Source organism: Belonocnema kinseyi, chromosome 6 (genome assembly GCF_010883055.1).
Source record: "Belonocnema kinseyi isolate 2016_QV_RU_SX_M_011 chromosome 6, B_treatae_v1, whole genome shotgun sequence".
Taxonomy (NCBI): Eukaryota; Metazoa; Arthropoda; class Insecta; order Hymenoptera; family Cynipidae; genus Belonocnema; species Belonocnema kinseyi.
The window spans coordinates 4,140,689-4,161,068 of NC_046662.1; the positions used below are offsets into that span (position 1 = coordinate 4,140,689).

The window sequence follows — 20,380 nt, forward strand, 5'->3', positions numbered from 1 at the left end:
ACTTGAAAAAATGGCTCGGTGGACAGAGATTTCCAGACAACGAAGACGTCATTGCCTCCGTAAGTGCTTATTTTGAGGAACTTCCGAAAACGCACTTTTCTGGAGGTTTAAAAAAACTTGAAAAGCGATTGACCAAGTGTATAGAGCTCCAGGGAGATTATGTTGAAAAATAAAAAAAAATTTACCCAAAAAAAATTGTTTTTATACTTCATTCTAAGGACTTATTGAACTCCCCTCGTACCTTCTTATACTTCTATTTAAAAAAGAGAAAAGTTTTAAAAAATTACCGAGATGCAAGCTTTCAAAATTTTCATTTCTTGAGAAAAAATGTGTGACACAAAACACCTTAATAATATGAAAAAAAAATTTTTATATTGATTAAATTTTAAATTATCTAAGTACGTTTAAAAAATATTTATTGTTCTTAATATACTTGTGGGTGATAATCGTCGTAAAAACATTTGAAGCATAACGTTTTTCGACAACAAGTGTAATAAATTACGATTATCCAAATAAATTAATCGAAAAGTGTCTGCATGATAGGATAAGGCGAAAAAGAGGAGATTAAAAAAGATAGATGGGAGTTTATATTGAGAGGGAGACAGAAAAAAAAGACGGGAATTTAGATATTTAAAGTGATAGTAAAAGAGGTACATCCATAGATGTAGTATATTCATATGTAAGTATACATTTTGTGTATCTCTTTCTAACATAAAGATTCAAAATTATTGAAAAAGATAGGATTTCCATCTTTTTACTTCAAGCAATGATACTAATTCTGAAAATCGATTAAATTCCGTTTTTAGAGTTCCGTAGCCCCGGGCACAAACCCTTATAGCTTCGGCAAGTAAAAAGAGGGACAGTGAGAAGATAAAGAAGGGGTTGAGGGTGGTGAATCGAATGAAATGATGGGTAGGGAAGTGGAGGGAGGGAATTAGGAGAGAAACAGAAGGGAGTATGAGGGTAATTAAGAGTGGAGAAGTATGTAAAATGAGGGGAGGAAAATAGGTCCAGTGTGTGAAATGAGGGAAGGGGAAGTATATGAATTAATGGGTTGGGGGTAGTGGAGGTAGGAGAAATAAGAGGACGGTAAGGAAGTGACAGGAAATAAGGATTAAAAAAGTAGGGGAAATGAGAGGAAATGATGGTTGTAAAAAAAGGGTTGGAGAGGGGAATTTAAGTAGGGCTGTGGGGGTTAGAAGGGAAGCGGAAGACATTATTGTGAGTGAGGAATGGTCTTAACAAATGGTGGTAAGGGAAGGGGGAGCTAGTAGGTTAGTAAGGGTGAGTAGGTGATGAATGGGGAAGGGAAATAGGGAAAGAGGAGTGTTAGCTTATGGAGGGAATAAAGTAAAGGAGACTGATAACTCTGGAATGGTAGTAGGGAAAGGGGAGTTTTAGCTAAGGAAGGGAAGTAAGCGATATGTAATGTTAGCTAAGAAAGTGAGAAAAGGTGAAGTAATGGGGGAAGGATTTCGTGAAGGGAGAGGAAGCGAAGGGTGAAGGGAGGGGACGAGAAATTGGAGTACAGAGGGAAAAGTAGGTTTAGTAGGGTGTGAAATAGACTGTGTAACTCTTTTTGTAGGCGCGTGATAACTAATTTAATTTTTTTTTTTAGACTAACACCTTACTTGTACCTAAATATTTTTTATGAAAACTTCCTTACCACACCATCCTTCATCTGAACTGTCTTGACAGTCAACACTTCCATCACAGAAATAATGAGCTGGAAGGCAAGTTCCATCGCCACAGGCTAATTCTTTTTCTCGGCAGACTCCATTTTGGAGAAGGGGCTTAGGAGGATTTTCCTCTGCAAGAGACTTTTTAAACTTCAAATATTGACTTCATCAATGTGAACGTTTACTTCAAGTAAATATTATTCAAGATTTTTTCGCTAAATACATTTATTTTTCAAATGTAAATTTAATTTGTCAGTTTTAGGAAAATCTTAGTTTGCTTACCTATCGCTATGTCACAGTTGTCGACATTTGCTTTAAAATCGCATATCTGCCTGGAGACGTCGAAGAGTAAACCTTCCGAGCATTTGAACTCAAAGACATCGTTATCTGAAGTAGAAAAGTGAATCACGGAGCACTTTAGAAAATGGCTTTCAATTCGTGTTTGATAATTATCATTTAAGAAAACATCGATGTTTGTAAAGTTCTTGAATTTTCAACAAAATACATGAATTTTCAACGCAGCAATTGAATTTTCAACTAAAAAAATATATATCTTCCATCAAAAGTGTAATAGTTAAATTTGTAAACAAAAAAATAAATTTTTGCCAAAAATGATGAATCTGTAACTAAAATAGACGAATTTTCAGTTAGAAAAAAAGTTTTCAACCAAAAACAATTATTTTTCAATAAAATAGTTAAAATTTGACCCCAAAAGGTGATTTTTTAACTGAAATGGAGAATCTTCATAAAAACGAATTTTATATCACAAATTATTGAATTTTCCAAAAAGTAGAATTATTTTTAACCAAAAGATATGAATTGTCAACGAAAAATGTCATAGTTGATATTTCAACCATTAGAGATTAAAATTTTTAATAAAAAAGTGTAAAGGTTAACCAAAAAAAAAACAATTTTCAACTAAATAGTTGAATCCTAAACAAAGCAGATTAGTTTTCAAACATTTTTTTTACAAAATTTTTTAACTTTCATCCAAATAGTTAAATATTAAAAACAAAAGATGAGTTTTAAACGAAAAATGTAATAATATTTGACATTGCCATCAAGAAAGATTTTAATTAAAAACAGTTGACTTGAATAAACAAAAACATGGATTTTCAAGTTACGAGTAGTTACAATTCGAGGTAGAAATGATCAATTTATAATGAAAAATATCAATTTAAAACCAAAACTGGAATCGGTACATTTGTAGGAAAAAAATTAATTCTCAATCAGGAAAAAAGTATTTTAAACCAAGTGGTTGCATTTTTAACTTTAAGCAAATGCAAGAAGAAATATATTAGTTACGTTATCAACCAAAGAAATTAATTTTCTACCAAAATAATTTAATTTTGAACCAGAAGTGAATTTTCAACTGAAATTATGAATCTTTAACTGAATACCTAAATTTTCTGTTAAAAACATGTTAAACCTAAAAAAAATGTTTTTTCAAAAAAATAGTTCAATTTTTAAGTAAAGAGATGAACTTTGTACTAAAATGAAGAATCTTCATGAAAACAGGACTTTAACAAAATTATTGAATTTTTTAGTGAGTAGAATAATTTTTAACTATATAATTAACGTTAAAATGTAATAATTGATATTTTAACCATAATCTTAAATCAAAAACAATTTAAGTCTGCCACAAAGTCGAATTTCAAACAAATCAGTTAACTTGTCAACCAAAAAGAATACTTTTGAATCTAGTCATTTAAATTTCAACGAAGTAGATTAATTGTTAACCAAAACGTTGCATTTTCAACTAAAAAATATTAATTTTTAACCAAAAATGTAATAGTTTCCTTTCAATATAAAAATTAATTTCTCAATAAGAAAAATTAATATTAAATAAAAAAATGTTAAATGTCCAAACAGATGAATTTTAAACTAAAATGATGCCAACTCTTGAGCTAGTAGTTGAATTTTCAACCAAAATGAATTAATTTTTTACCAAAAAAGACATTTTTCAATTAAGCGATTGATTTTTGAACTATGAATGATAAATTTATGATAAGAAATTGAATACAAAAAAAGACAATTTTTCAGCAAAATCGTAAAAATTTCACCAAAGTAGTTAAATTTTCAATTAAAAAGATGAATTTTCAGGAAGTATTTCTACCAAAATACATGAATTTTAAACAATTAAGTTGAATTTTTAAGCAAGATTATTAATTTTCTGTCAGCAAGATGAACTTTAACGAAGCTACATGAATTTTCAACAAAATATTTAAGTTTTCAACCAAAAAGATGAATTTTCAGACAACAAGCTTAATTATCTACCCAAAAAAGAAAATTCGACAAAATGCTCTAATTTTCAACTAAATAAAACAAACAACTCTTTTCCTATAATAAAATAGTTAAATTCTGAAATTCAAACAAATAAATTATTTTTTAACCATACATTAACTTTCAATGAAGTATTGAAAATTTTAAATATTATAAGATGCATTTGCAAAAAAACTGGTGGAGCTGAAGTTGAATTGTGTTAAAAAAAATTAACTTTCAACCAAGAACTTTAATTTTCTATCAAAATATACAAATTTTTCACAAAATATATGATCGCAAGCATCTTCATTTTCTAAAAAAAAGAAAGTTTAACCAAATACATGAATTTTCAAATAAGGAAGACAATTTTTTCACCAATAATGAAATAGATAAACTTTCAGTTAAAAATATAAATTTTCAAAATAGATTTACATTTTCTACCGAAATATTTGAATCTTGAACTCACAAAGCCAAATATTAAACAAAACAGTTCATTTTTCGACAGAAAAGTGACTTTTTAGAAAAATTGTTGAATTTCTTACAAAGTTGAACAATTTTACACTAAATAGTTGAATTTACCTTATATAAATTTCTCCATATTACATTAATTACGCCGGATTACAATTTAATTACTTTTGAAAACCCAAATTACTTCAAATTAACTGGATTACAAGTAGATTATCTGAACTGCTCTGAATTATTTGGATTACAAATGGATTATTCCGCCTTAGTACGGGATTACTTCATATTATACCTGGATTGCAAGTGTTTTGCCATGGATTAATTCGGATATACAGTGGATTAATACGAATTACTTTAATTGCCCCAGATCAGAAGTGGATTACCAATTCGGATAAGGTCCAGAGGATTACTAAAGTTTCCCCCCTTGCTTGAGATTTATCTTAAAAATAAATTTTCATTAAAATTCAAGTAATCTGCGGATTTTTAGAAAGTTGATTCCACCCAGCGGGCAACAAAAACATTGCCATCTTGAGGATGTCCCAAGGGTTTGAAAAAGGGAATTTTCAAAGAGAATTAAAATTTTGAATTGAAACGGGAAATTTTCGATAAAAACCGGGAAAATGGAAAGTTGATCTGGAGTGAAACAAGAAAAAAACCGGTCCATGAATTTAAAATTATGTCTCTGATGAACAATCTGAAAATATAATACATTAGATCTATGAAAAAGAAAACATATTCCAAGAGCTGGAGAGCGAATCATACAACTTTCTTTTTCTCAGATCAATGAAATGTTATCGCTATATCTGTACTAATGACAGCATATAGTGTGTCCCAATAATATGGATTCTGTGAAAAGTTGTAGAAAAATATTTGATGAAGAAATGACATTAGAAAAAGTATTTGTAATTGAGGGGATTGTACTGGTACGTGATCTTGCATAATCATTCCAAATCCGGCACTAGCTACATGTACCTCTGGAGAAAGACAAATGGTCTTAATATTTATTATCGTCATTACGTACAGTCAATCTTAGCATTCATCCAACATTTATGATTCATAAAATCGACCAAAATAGACCCAATATTAATGGCTACGAATTTTAAAACATGTGTTAGATTTGTGGTTGTGTCCGAGAGTTATGTCACGCTCGAGGCTGCGCAGTAAACTTTTGTGGAATTTTTAGCTGCGCACTAGTTAACCGATATTAATTGGTGTTCACCCAGTAATAATTATTTCGATGATGTTAAATTTGGTTGATATACTGGTCCATTTACAATCCTTTGAAAGAACCCATCTGCATAGTTGGTTTGTTTCATTGTTGTATCTTCAACATAAATTAACATCAGCTAATCATACACCATGACTTGAAGAAGATTCAACAAGGGAACAAACAAATTATACCAGATGCATTCTTTCAAAATGGACCAGTATACCAACAAAAACCAACATTTGCTAATTAATTCTTACCCGGTAAACATTAATTATCATTAGCTAATCATACTACATAGTTGAAAGAAGATTCAAAAATGAAACAAGCCAACTATCAAAATGGGTTCTTTCAAAAGATTAGAAATGGACCAGTACACTAATGAAATTCAACATCTTCTAAATAAAAAAATGTTACACTTCAATTTTAAAACGAAAAAACTAAAACTGAAAAAACTTGCAAGTTCTTTAATTCGCAATTCATTTTTCATTGCTTCTAATGAAGAAAGTTTCAGCTTCAAGCGTTTAAATTTTAATTTTAATGCAAATAAAAAATATTTGGGAACCGGGGAAAAAGTGCAAGTTTATTTCCTTTGTCAAGACGATCACTGTTAATTTTCATTTTTTATTTAATTATAATGTTTTTTTACCCAGGCAAAGGTAATATTTTCCGCATTCAGATGGTGCCCATACATTGTGTGTTGGTGTCTTCGGATTTCTGTAGAACTTGTTGTCATTAATGCATGGTGCAGTTGGTAGAACGACTGGCACTGGAATAATTAAAAAACACAAAATATTATTTATTATTTGTTAAAAGTATACGTTTTTAAAATTCTTTACTTCTTATTAGTTTACAATTTTACATCTTTCTAGTCGCCTGATATTTTCTTTAAATTTTTTTAATTACAAAGGATTATAAAATTCAAGGATAATAAATTCTAAAAAAATTAGATACATACTTCAAATATAAATAAGAATGAAGTCATGAATTAAAGTATTTATTGAATGTTGTTTTCCATTTTAAATTTGTGTTTGTACATATTATACGTATATCTATAGTGTAGTAAACAATATATGGAACAATTTCTTCTAAATATATAACACTCGTCACACGTAATGTGTTTTTAACATTGGGCATTAATTAAAATTATATAATATTATGCTTCACACTCGTGAGAAAGAAGTAACAAATATGTACAAAGGATTTGTTGATTTGGCTTTTCCTTACTTTCTACACTTGCATATTTTTCTGCTACTTTCTATTATCACTTGATCTACCCCGTCCTTCCTATTTATCCTCATTTTACTTCTTCCGTTCCAATCTTCTTTACTCCAATTATACTTTTTCTATTCCTCTGTATTTCCAGATCTCATTTTCGCCATCACCTTCTGCGATCCTCTTCCCCCCTTCCTCTGAAAATATTTCGCTATTCCCTTTATACTCTTATCCATTCATGTTTATTTATCCACTTATATCTATTTAAGTACTTTTCTTTATCTTCTCTTTCCTATTTCCTTTCCTCTCACTATTTCTAAGTCTCTCTCTTCCAGGCATGCTTTGACTATCCCTATCCACCTTTTTTATACAATATACCAATGTGCACATATGTCCAAACCCAATTTCCATCTAATATCTTTTTCATGCAGTCTTTCCACTTCCTTATATTCTTTCCACCCTTATATTTCCACTCCATGTATTAATTATTCACCTGACTCTAACGCCTTATATTCTCTAATCTTCCCATTATACTTCCCAATAGCTCCTCCTATCAAGCTAGTAACACTATGTCATCTTTTGGCACTGAAAAAAATATATTTCCTCCCTACCATTGCCTCCTAACACGCCCTTGCCTCAACCTGAAAGAGAAGAGGAAATATTTTTTAACTCTGGCCAGCACTCTTCTGATGTTTCTCTCCCCACTCTTATCATATCCCTTGTTTTTTGTATATTTACCTTACTTCTATTCTTCCGGAAAGCCATCTTCTCTCCACATTCTCTTTAATACCTCCTTCGGTGTCCTTCTCGTTTGTTCACTGTTGGAAAACTGTGCCTCTTTACTTAGCCCATCACTTCCCACTACCTCTATTTCTTTAACCCATAGAGTTGCACTTCTGTTTCCTTATTCTCTAGAGATGATGGTGATGAAGATGAGGATCCTCTGTTAGTTATTCACTTATAGATTTACCGTTCGCCTGACCCTCTAAACATTTCTTAAAAATATTCTCTCCATTCTTCCATCTTTATATAAACTTCGACACTTCCCCTCCCGTTTTAATACTACTAATTTCCGCTATTTCTTTTTTATTTCTTTCCTTGTACAATTCTCAGTACTCTTTCCTAGTATCCAAACACTGCAACCTATCAGCTTTTCCTTTTTTCCAGTCGTTATGCGCCTTTTTCTCCAGTTTTTATCCTTTCCTATTCCAATCTTAATCTTTTTAATTTTCTAGCCCTCTTCGCATTTCCTTTCAATTCCTTCCAAGTCTCTGAATAACTTGACCTTGTCAAATTCTAATTTTTCTTTCCTTTATTATTTTTGTTATTCTTTTATTCACACCTCGTAAAGGCCGCAACAGCTCTCACCCTACTCCCCTGAGAAACTGCGTGAGCTAGAAGTTCTAGGAAGGCTGATAACGGGGTGACTGAAATCGAGACTTTGGTATACCTATTATCTTTTAATGACCAAGAATCATAGGAAAAGGGATTGTTAACATATTTGCAGTTAATAAAAAAAATCGCATTCCGCCTAATGGAAAATGGGTTTTGTTTATCAATTCTGTTTAAACAATTATTGTCCAATATTAAAGAATCGCATAAAAGAGATATTCATTGTTGATTCTGTTAAAAATACAAAATATATTTAAAAGTAATGAAATTATGAATTTCTTATGAGCTTAGTTTAAAGTTTAAACAATTAAAATATCAAAAAATAAATAGTTCAGATACTTTCATATTGTTTATAATAAAAAACTCACTTTTTTAAACCTGTTTCATTATAATAATTATACACTTTTGTTTACATTTCTAATCCTGATTGCTGTCATTTTTTAACATTTACAAAGTGGTACTTGTGAAAAAAATCTTTTAAAACGCATTTTCATTGTTAAATAAACAAAGTATAAATTACTTTGGATTACCTCTGATTATATATAATTACAATAGAATTTCAACGAAATATATGCACCAATAACTAAATAGTTCAATTTTCAACCAAGAAGATTAATTTTCTACCATAAAAGGATTTTTTAATAATATAGTTCAATTTTCAACCAAAACGATGAATTTACAAAAAAATGATAAATCACCAATAAAAAAATGTCTTTGTAGCAAAATTGTTAAATTCTAAACCGAACAGTCGAATAGTTACGATTTTAATTAAAAAATTAATTTTCAAGCAAGAAACAGAATTTCCACCTATACTTATAAATCTTCAACTGGAATAGTTTCAATTAGAAAATAAATTTTTAATAAAAAAACAACGATTTTCCAACAAAATATTAAAATTTTCAACTAAAGAGATGAATTTTCAAATAAAATGAAGAATATTCAAGCAAAAGATATTGATTATTCTTAACGAAAAATGTTATTTCTGTTGATATTTCAATCAAAAAGGATACCTTTTACAAAATTGTTTCATTTTCAACAAATTTAATTAATTTTCAACAAAGTAGATTAATTTTCATTTTAAAAAATACTTTTTTTAATAACAAAAATTAATAAAAATACGAATATTTAACTAATATGAAGAATCTTTAAGCAAAAGATTTTAAAAATATAGTTAATTTTTCTACTACAATAGTTAAACTTTAACCCAAATAGATGAATTTTCAACACAACAGTCAAAGTTTTAACCCAAAAATGCTTTTTTAACATAATTGTTGAGTTTCCTGAAAAGTAAACTAATTTTTAATCAACTAGTTGAATTTTTAACGAAAGAAGTGAATTTTCAATCAAGAAGATTACTTTTTCTTTGCAAAAAAAAAGAAAAGATTTTTGACCCTTTAAGATAAATTTCTAAGACAAAAAGAATCATTATCTACCAAAAAGACGACTTTCTTGTTTTAAAATTGTTGAATTTAAAAAAAAAAAACAGTTCAGTTTTTAACCAAAAGGATGATTTTTCAAGCAAGAAAGTACATTTTCTAAAAAAAAAATTATTTTGAACTAATATCACGTATTTTCAACTAAGAAAGACCAATTTCGCCAAAAATGAAATTGTTAAATTTTCAATTAAAAAATTAGGTTTTAACCAAAAAAAAAAATGAATTTTGAACTGAATATTTAAATTTCCAATTAAACCATTTTGACCTAAAATCCAGAATCTTTAACCAAAAGAAGACTTTTTAACAAAAATTTTGAATTTTCTACAAAACGGAAGTGAAAAGTTGAATTTTCAACCAAAATGATTAATTTTTAACAAAAAAGTTTAATTACGTACCGAAAAAATGAATTTTTAACCAACTGAATTAATTTTCAACAAAATAGTTAAATTTACAACTTAAACATTTCGACCTAGAATCAAAAATATTTAATCCAACAAAATGATTTTTCAATAGAATTGTTAAATTAATTTTTAACTGCCTAGATCACAACCGCACCACCCTGTATTATAGGTATATTACACTGGATTACAAGTAGATTACTTGGACTACCTGAATAACTCTGAAGGTTCTAGATTACAATTGGATTACATGGTATTCCCTAAATTACTACGAATTGCCTAACTTACGAGTGGATTTCCTTGGATTACAATTGGATTACTTCAGTTAAGAATTATATTACCCTCGATTGCAGAGGTATTACACCCGATTACAAGTGGATTACTGTAAAACACTGAGATTACTTGCATTAAATCTGGATTATAAGTAAATTACTGCCGAATACTGGGATTACTTCCATCACAACTGAATTACACGTGGATTACTCCAGTCTATACTGTATTACTCGGATTATAATGGATTACCGCAGATTGTAAGTATATTACTCCAGATCGGTTCTGGGTTACTCTCTATTATAAGTGGATTATTCTGGATTACAACTGATTTGCCCTATATTACAAATGTATTACCCTGTATTACAGCTGAAGTGTTCTAGATTACAAATATATGACTCCCTATTAAAAGTAAATTACTCTGGCATACTGGGATTACTAAATTGACACCTAGATTACAAGTATACGTGCCTGGGTTATAGGAGTAGGTGAATTACTCTAGATTACAAGTTGATTACTTGGATTACTTAAATTACTACGAATTGTCTAGATTAAAGTGGATTTCTTCAGTTTAGAACTGGATTACCCTAGATTGCAGATAAATTATACAAGATTCCAAGTGAATTATTGTGCAATACTGGCATTGCTTGCATTACACTTGGATTACAAGTGGAGAATTTCAGTTGATAGTTGGTTAAACGGATCACAATGGATTACCGCGAATTAGTATTATCCTGGACTACGAGCGTGTGCCTTCCTATATATCACACTCTCGCTACTAATTTTCTTTCGAACTGGATTACATTAAATTAGAACTGGATTACCATCAATTACAATATCAATTACAATCAATTACAATTACAATATCTCCCCTCGGGGTGTATGATATATTTTTCTCGCGCTCCGCGCTCGGTCCTTGTACATCACCCATATTTTTGCATGGGAATTTAAAAATTATAGATCAAACTATCGACATCTAAAATTTAGTGATTGTGAATTCTCTTTTGTTAAAGCTCTTTTCGCTTTAATGAACTCATTCTCTTTCCGCGTCTCGAGAGAAAGAAAGTCTACATCGTTTCTTTATGTTTACAAATTTAATTTGCTTATTTCTAACGTCATTTTTCAAGATTAAAAGCAAAAACTACGCGTTTTATCAAAAAACTTCTCCTTTTCGTTTAAGTCTTAAAAAAGTTTTCCAAAGTTAAATCCAATCTGATCATTTTTTTATAAGTTATCGTGCCTATAGACTACAGACAGACTGCAGATTACGGACGGCCACCTTTATAAAAAATCGTTTTTTCTGACTCAGGGGATCTCAAAACGTGCTGATTTGGTGAAAACCGACTGAGTCAAAGTTTAGAAAAATCAATGCCTTCTACTTAGGACGAGAATGTAAAAATGTCCACATTTTACCGTAAAATTATTAAAATATCTAATAAAAATAATAATGATACAGTTTGACTTGTTGCACTTTCTCGATTATTTGTTAATGACGTTACTAGTAATGTACGTAAATACATAGTGAGAGTCTTGCATACAATCATTGGTCCGTTTCTCTTTGCTGGCGAAAAGGAAGTGAAATTTCCGGTCAGTTTATGTGTCCACTGCATTTTCTTTCTCATGGTCTCAGACTCAAATGGAACTACTTAAAATTACATATTAAAAGCGAAACTTCTGATTCTATGAGCCAAAATTAATTTCGGCATAATACGTCAATTAAAAAATTCACTTTCTATGTGGGAGGCATTGACCTCGAATCGAGTGAGTAGGTCAAGGAGGCCTGATTTTGCTTTTCATTTAACTACACAATTGTTTATTTTAAAAAATTTTCAAGTACACCAATTTTGAAATAACGAAAGAAAGGAATAAGGAAGTCTATCTAAATCTAAATAAGGAAGTGTGTATTAATAGAAAATTACAGAGTGTTAATGAGGTATTCTTCTACGTCCGAGAGTTGTAAACATAAAAATGGTTATTAAACTAATAATTTAGATTGTTTAGTTATGTACTGTAAAATTAAAAATAGTGACAATGTCACTAATAGCGAATTTCACATAAGTACAATAATACTCATTCTTATATATTTAATATCATCAAAAGATCATACAAAACTGAAGTGACTTTTAGAAACTAATTACGAAAGTTTGTCATTCTTCTTTGGTAAATGTGAAATAAAAAAATTAATTTCAAGTAATAAAAAGAATGAATTTCATATATAATTATTTATAATTAAGCATCGTGGAAACAAAAAAAGGCGCGCGCTTGGTTAATATATTTTGTATTGCCAATTAGTTAATTAAGGAGTGGGTGAATAAATTATTTGTTAATTAACTCACCGGAAATGATAAAAAAGGTGAATGAAAATGGCACCGAATACAACATTTTTACTTTTTGAGTTGGTACAAAGCACCTTCGCACCTATGTATGTAAATAGTAAAATTAGCCGCGCGCAAAGGCTCGCACTTTCAAACTGATGCGAAGACCTCGCACTTTCAAACTTATATGATGAGTATACTGACTTGTACGTATTACGGCTGTTTTCACTTGTGCTCCCTGGTGGAAGAGAAATGTGGATCACGACTTGATGATCGATCGATCGATCGATCGATTCCTATGAGATCGTCAGAGCTGTGTCACTATTATGGACAACGTAATCAGAAATAAATTATCATTCAAAGCATTCGAATTTTTATGTAATTTTTCTTTCAACATACATTTTTTTCCTAACCATGTTTATTGTTTATTCAATACATTTCTGGATTAAGTGCCTCTATTGAAAGAAAAACAACTCTGGTAATTCGGTGGACCGCTCTGTTATCAAAAGATAACTTGCAATCCAGAGTGATCCACTTTTAATCCAGTTTCTAATATAAAGTAATCCAGTTATAATATCAAGTAATCCAGTTCTATTCGGAGTAATGCACTTGTAATACAGGATAATCTATTTGAAAGGTCTGCCGTGTAAACCTGTTAAATGGCATTTTTTCGAAAAATTAAAAATTTTTTTTTCAAAACCTCATTTCGCCCGCATCCCTGGCGGACCGAAAGAACCGAATGGAGCCTCTATAAAGTACCCGTAAAGATCCCATTGGATCCCCATTCGGTTCCTTATTTATATCTTATTCTGGAAAGTACCCGTAAAGACCCCATTGGATTCCCATTCGGTTCCTTTTTAATAAAATCGAAAAAACAGCAAAATCAACTTTTAAATTGTTGAATTTCGGATTCTACTTTAAATTCCCTATAGAAGGTCACGGAATGATATATCTGCGCAATAATAACCAAAAGTTGATTTATTTGAAAATTATATATATATATATATAAAACTGATGGTTTGAGCAAAACGCTGCTGCACTGTAGCTACGGTGGCAAGATCGAACTTTAGCCAAAGGTCGTACTAGAATGAATTATGAATGTATTCTTCTTTGAAATGTGAAACACAATGTGTCTTTATCTTTGAAATATTGTACATATTTCTATAAAATTCTCACTAAAGATAAATCAATTTTTTTAATTCTTGGCTGACCCACATATAATCCGGATAGGTTTTCAATAACAACCGATAACAAAAGGGTACATATTTTTGCGTTCCTGATATAATCGTCGATCACTCCAATATTCCTGATACATTCACTAAATATTCCCATAGACGTATTCTTTCAATTACTGGTTTTCAATTACAATACTTTCAATTCCTGGTATTATTGATATTCTTTATAATCTCAAATATTTTTGATATTCGTAAATATTTCGAAATATCTTTAAATATTCACAAATATTCTGACATATTCCTTGCTTTCCGTTTGCGCTCTATAAGTTTTTAAAGATTTCAAATTACACCAAACTCTCATTTTCAGTCACCCCGTTCTCAGCGTTCCTAGAACTGGTGGCTCACGCAGTTTCTTACGGGAGTAAGGCGCGAGCGGTTCTCACCTCATCTATATAGATGTATATTACAATTGGAAACGAGTCAGTCGGCCCTCACTGTTTACGTTTCTGTCCTCCCGAAATCAGTCCAAGGCCATTTGAAGGCAACCCCCGAAACTTGACTAAAAGCGAGAGTTTGGTGTACAGAATATTTTCAAGTGTTTTAAAGGATTTTAATGGATTTCCAAATAATTAAACAGGATTTAAAAATTCTTTTAAATTAAAAAAGATTAAAGTTTATAAATGAATTGAAAAGGATTTCAAGTAATTTTAAAGAATTTAAAAGGATTTTAGAAGAATTCCAAAAAGTACCAGAATTTTCAAGGGATTTTAAAGACTTTCAAATACTTTTTATGAGATCAAGAGATTCTTATTGATTTTAAGGGATTTTGTGGCATTTCAATAAATTTCATTTATATTTTTAATGTAGGTAATTTATAGAAATTTTTAGGTAATTTATGGAAATTTACCATATATCATTCTGTTTAATTTATCTTAAGGTACCATCCAAGGTAAGTTACCATATTTACCTGTAAAATTAACGTGAATTACCAATTAATATATAGAATGAGGAACTAATCATTCTTGAAATCACTTTTTGAGACTCCCCTTTCACTTTCTTCTCTCTACTTACTTTTTAAGTTTCCTTTTCCACTGTCTCCTCTTCTCTTCCTTTTTGAGTTTCCTTTTCCACTTTCTCCTCTTTTCTCCCTTTTTGAGTTTCTTTCTCATTCACTTTCTTCTCTCCACTTTTTGATTTTCACTTTTCCACTTTCTTGTCTCTACTCACTTTTTGAGTTTCTTTTTGCACTATCTTCCATTCTCTAACTTTTATTTCCCGTTTTCACTTTCTTGTATCTACTTACTTTTTGAGTTTCTTTTTGCACTTTTTTCCCACCTTTTATTTTTTGAGTTTCTTTTCCGCTTTCTTCCCTTCTCTCATTTTTTGAAATCCCTTTTCCACTTTCTTCTCTTCTTTCACGTTTTGATTTCCTCTACTACTTCACTCTCTGCACTCACTTTTTAAGTTTCTTTTTTCACTTTCTGCTGTCTTCTCTCTTTTTGAGTTTCATCTTCCTCTTTCACTGCATTCCCTCTACTCACGTTTTAAGTTTCCTTTTCAACTTTCTTCTCTCCTCTCTCTTTTTGAATTTCCACTTTCATCCCTCCTACCACTGTTTGAATTTCTTTTTCCACTTTCTTCCCTTCTTTCACTTTTTGAGTTCTCTTTTCCACTTTCTTGCCTTCGCTGATTTTTTTAGTTTCTTTTTCCACTTTATTCTCTCCTCTCACTTTTTGAGTTTCTTCTTCCACTTTCTTCCCTTCTCTCACGTTTTAAATTCTCTTTTACACTGTTTTGCCTTCTTTCACATTTGAGTTTCTTTTTGCACTATCTACCCTTCTCTCACTTTTTGAATTCCCTTTTCTATTTTCTTCTCTTCTCTCTGTTTTTGAATTTCCTCTTCCACTTAATTTTCTCCACTCACTTTTAAAGTTTTCTTTTCCTCTTTTTACTCTCCTCTCTCTTTTTTAATTTCCTCTTCCTCTTACACTTTCTTCCCTCCTCTCACTTTTTGAGCTTCCTTTTCCACTTGCTTTTCTTTTCTCACTTTTTCACTTTCTTTTCTTTACTCACTTTGTGAGTTTCTTTTTTCACTTTGTTCTCTTCTTGCACTTTTTGAATTCTCTTTTTCCTTTTTTTCCCTTTTTTCGTTTTTTAGTACCCTTTTTCACTTTCTTCTCTCATCTCACTTTTTTAATTCCCTTTTCTACTTCTTTCTCTCCTCTCCCTTTTTCTGTTTCCTTTTCCACTTTCTTCTCACTTTTTGAACGATCTCCATTTTTAGAAACTAGAAACAGGAGATAATTTCTCCTCGCCCACGCATAAATGGGGAATTCCCGAAAAAATTAGAAAAACGGACGCATCTTCCCTTCTAAAGTTAGTGAAATATTAAACTTTAAAATTAAAAAAGTTTCAATACAGGAAAATATAAATTTCTTTTGTGGCTGAATTCAATCGTTTTGATTAAAAATGTTTTTTTTGTTTGTTTGAAAATTGAAATATTTATTTAATTCATATTTTTCGGTTGATAATTCGTCTTTTTCGTTTAAAAGCTTTTCTCTTTCGGTAGAAATGTAATCATTTTTAGTTGAAAATACAACTGTTTGGTTGAAAAATAGTATTTGCGGATGCAAGTATTTGTTGATCGAAATATATAAACGATTATATTTTGCACTTAGAATTAATCTTTTTTCAATATAAAATGCAACTTCTTGGTTGAAAGTTGAACTGCTTTGTTAAAAATTCATTTTATTGTTTGAAAATTCACCTCTTTGGTTGGAAGTTTAACTATTTTGTTAAAAATCTGATATTTTTTGTTGAAATTTAATTCACTATTTGGCTGTTGGTTAAAACTTCATATGATTTAAGATTCATCTCCTTGGTTAAAAATTGAACTATTTTGTTAAAAATTTGTTTTGCGTCCTCATAAAGAGAAGATTGTAATCACCTAAATTTGAAAATATATTCTTTTAACATCTTTTAATACAATTCTCAATTTACTTAATACTTCCAGTATTAAGATATTATATACGTAAAATCATTCTGTATAGGCATTCAAATATTTCGCGCTCTTTTTGTTTCCGTGATGTGCTGCCTCTCATGGTCAATTAACGAAACAACAATCATCTGTTCATATCTTTTATATAGGTATTTCATGCTGTGACGTCATCCGGCAAGATGTCTGCACACCGAATATCAAACAATAATACCATAAGTGGAATTGGATATAATTTTTTCTTTTTAAAAAACTATTTAATTTAATAGTCAAATCGTTACATTTTTTATCGATTATAGTATTCAATTGTATCTTTTCACGGAGGCTTCTTTGAATTATTCGTGGAAATAATATTTTTTACATGATTCATTTTTAAGTTAGGGACCGTTCATAAACTACGTTACCACAGGGGGGGGGGGGGTCACGCCGAAACCTACGATTAGTAACAGGGGGTGGGGGGCAGTGGGAATGTAACGTTACCAAATATTATCTTGACGTTATGAGCCAAGATAGCGTTTTATTAGCACGTTCCCCGATGAGAAATTTAAACGAAGTTATTGAATTTTCCGACAGTTGACCCTATAACGACGGTATTTTTATCTTCGTTTCTCGACTGTGTTAATATTTTGTTGTCTTCGGTGAATGGATGATCAAAGCCATCAAAACGAACAAGTCCATTCCGGCAGGCGAGAATCACTTTCTTATTTTCATTTTTCTTGATTCATTATCGAACTACACGGTCACGTAGACATATATTGTCAACTGAACTTGCCAAAAGCGCAAACCAACGGGTGGAGGGGGGGGGGGGGTCCAAATAGTCCAAAATTGGTAACGCAGTTTGTGAACGGTCCCTTAGCTAGTTGCAGTGCTCGTGTGCTTATTTAAAATATTAAAAATACCTTTTTTATTTATTATTTATAATGAAAAATAATTATATTTTAATATGTTCGGATATTTTATAATTCGGAAATTTTATTTTTCGGGAATTTTTCAGTTCAAAAATTTTACAGTGTTGGGGATCTTATTTTTTTGGATTTTCAGTCGCAGCTTGAAATCTTCGAAAATTTTTGTATTTTTTGAATCGATAAAAGGAGCTAAAAACCAGTTCGAAAAGCGTCCATGATGCCTTATTTTTAAAAATAAATATAACATCCATGCTAAAAATTTAAAAAAAAATTATATTCTACATAATAAATTTTTTTGAAAGTTTTAAAATAAATTCGCCAGTCTCTATTTAATATTTATCTTTTACAAAATTTAAATTACAATTTCTCTATAAACAAATATTAAATATTTCAAAATTTACCTGTAAAAAAATTTGTATCACCCTGCCATCATAAGAACGATTTTCAGTTTTAAGTTTAGAGTATTTATTTATGGTAATTGGGATACTTAGGGTATTTTAGTATCGACTTCTTACCCTTCGGACATTACACGACCCCGTCTCTAGACCCTCTCGGATTTTTAGCTTATAGATCTACGCAGACTATTTGCACTTATGATTGACTGCATTGAAAAAAAGGTTAGTTGGGCCAACTATTTAGTTTGTAAGAGATGGTACTGCTATTTCATTAGTTGGGACAACCATTTACTTAGTTGCTGGTACTAACTGATTAGTAGCGGCAACTAATAGGATCGTTGTATCCACTAATAAACAGCAATGCCATACCTTGCTAACTAAATAGTTGGCTCAACTAACCATTTTTTTCAGTGTGGTTGAATAAAAAATAGTGAGTAAAAATAGTGGAAATATATAATAGTGGAATAGATAAAAGCAGTGAAAAATGGATATTGTATATTCATTTAAATTAATATACAAAATTTCTATTGCTTAAATTAGTAAAAATAATAAAAAAAAAACAAAAAAAGATTACATTAAATAACATATTTTTTTATTTATTAAATGCTGATTTTATTTGTTAACCTAATGCTTATAATATATTAAAACCCATCCACCAACCACTTAAATATCGTAAAATATAATTATTTTCAATTGTTATTAATAAAAAATGTATTTTTTAACATATTAAATAAGCGCGCGAACGGTAGCAAATGAAGCGTTTTGTGAATCGCATGCGCAGTAGTGCAGAAGGCCTGCGTTGGGAGCGGAGCACTGCCTTATTCGCTTTGGCGCTAATCCTTGAATGTGGCACCAGGCTAGCGAACATGATCTAAGAATACGCGGTTTAGCCATCAGCTCCCCCAATTTCGTCCGCATTCGCACTCCACCACTTCTAGCCATCTTGGTGACCATAACAACCTTTAGCGCCTCGATCTTCACTCAAAAGATTTGAAATCATGAATTATGGCTACATTGTAAATCAATGTCAATACATGTGAAAGTTCTCAATATTCAAATAAGGTGCAAGAAGCGGACACTTTTGACGCTATCCGTTTGTGAAAGCACGTCGTGTTAAGATTAACTTTGTGAAAATTGTAGTGATGTTTATATTGAAAATACAAATTTTAAAGTGAATCTAACGTGCCCATCCGGAGCCAGCTAAAGTTGCATTATTTGCATTATACATATTGGTAAGTGTACCTTATATTATACATATTAGTAAGTGTACTGCATTTAGTATACAAGGTAGCTGTCATTCTAAATATAACCTATTAAGTTAATTTCTACATTTTTGATAAGCAAATGAAACTGTGTTACAATGATGCAGATAAATTTTTGAATGGGAAACCAATAAGTTGTTAACATCTTTTGTTGTTGTTAAAATATGAAGAAGGAACGTGTACACATCTCTTTTTTCAGACGCTTTGCCGTGGAAAGTATAATACTCGAAGAAAAATGTTATTTTAGTTTGTTTTTGCGCACTATTTTATACTTTGCGAAATCCATTAATAAATAGTTCTTCACGCAATATTTTGCTAAAAAAGAAAGGGCACAATTAATTATATAAAGTTACGAAAAATTTGAGATAAAAATGAAACTAATTATTAGTGCAGATATAGTCTCAATGGTATGATGATTGCACGTTTATTTCTCTTGTAAAATTAAGTCCATTGCATATTATTTCAGATAACAATGCCAAATATTTGTACAGCTGACGGTTGTGCTAATCAAGTAAGGAATGACGGATATTATCATAATACAGCATATGATACCGATATTTTGCATTTATTTATTTCTGCTTTGGTCCCGAAAACAGTATTCTTTTTTCCCCTCAGGTGATGATACTTTATTTCATTCGCGTTAAAAGGTACAATTCCTCAGGTGCATTCAGAGGTTATATTATCCATATTTCTAAGTATTTCTTCTATATTACAAGTTAGATGTTATATATTTGTTTATACTTTAGATTAGGCATCTCAAAAATTGCATTATTTTAAAGCTAATTTAATTTATTTATTAACTATATAATTTCTTTATCTTTAACATACCATCTTCGCTCATTGTATTTACTTCCTTTCAAATGTACTTCATTCTCGCGCGCTCACTTATCCAATATGGCTAGAAGTGGTGGAGTTGCTCCTTATTGGTTAACTTTTTCTAGTTGCGTGTGGCTAGACCGTGTAATTCTTAGATCATGCTAGCGAACCTATAATAAAAGCAACAAAAGTTTGC

At 30.5% G+C, this 20,380-nt stretch overlaps 1 protein-coding gene across 1 annotated transcript in view; it reads right to left on the bottom strand.

Moving 5' to 3' along the window:
- The window catches only part of LOC117174862, a 22,317-nt gene extending 9,527 nt beyond the window's left edge, over positions 1 to 12,790 (bottom strand). Inside the window, exons 1-4 of the mRNA XM_033364263.1 lie at positions 12,658 to 12,790; positions 6,260 to 6,379; positions 1,962 to 2,066; positions 1,667 to 1,810 (exon numbers count right to left, since the gene is read on the bottom strand). Coding sequence (XP_033220154.1) covers positions 1,667 to 1,810; positions 1,962 to 2,066; positions 6,260 to 6,379; positions 12,658 to 12,703 — 415 coding nt within the window. The 5' untranslated portion in view covers positions 12,704 to 12,790. The remainder of the gene's footprint in view (positions 1 to 1,666; positions 1,811 to 1,961; positions 2,067 to 6,259; positions 6,380 to 12,657) is intronic.
- Positions 12,791 to 20,380: the final 7,590 nt, after the last annotated feature.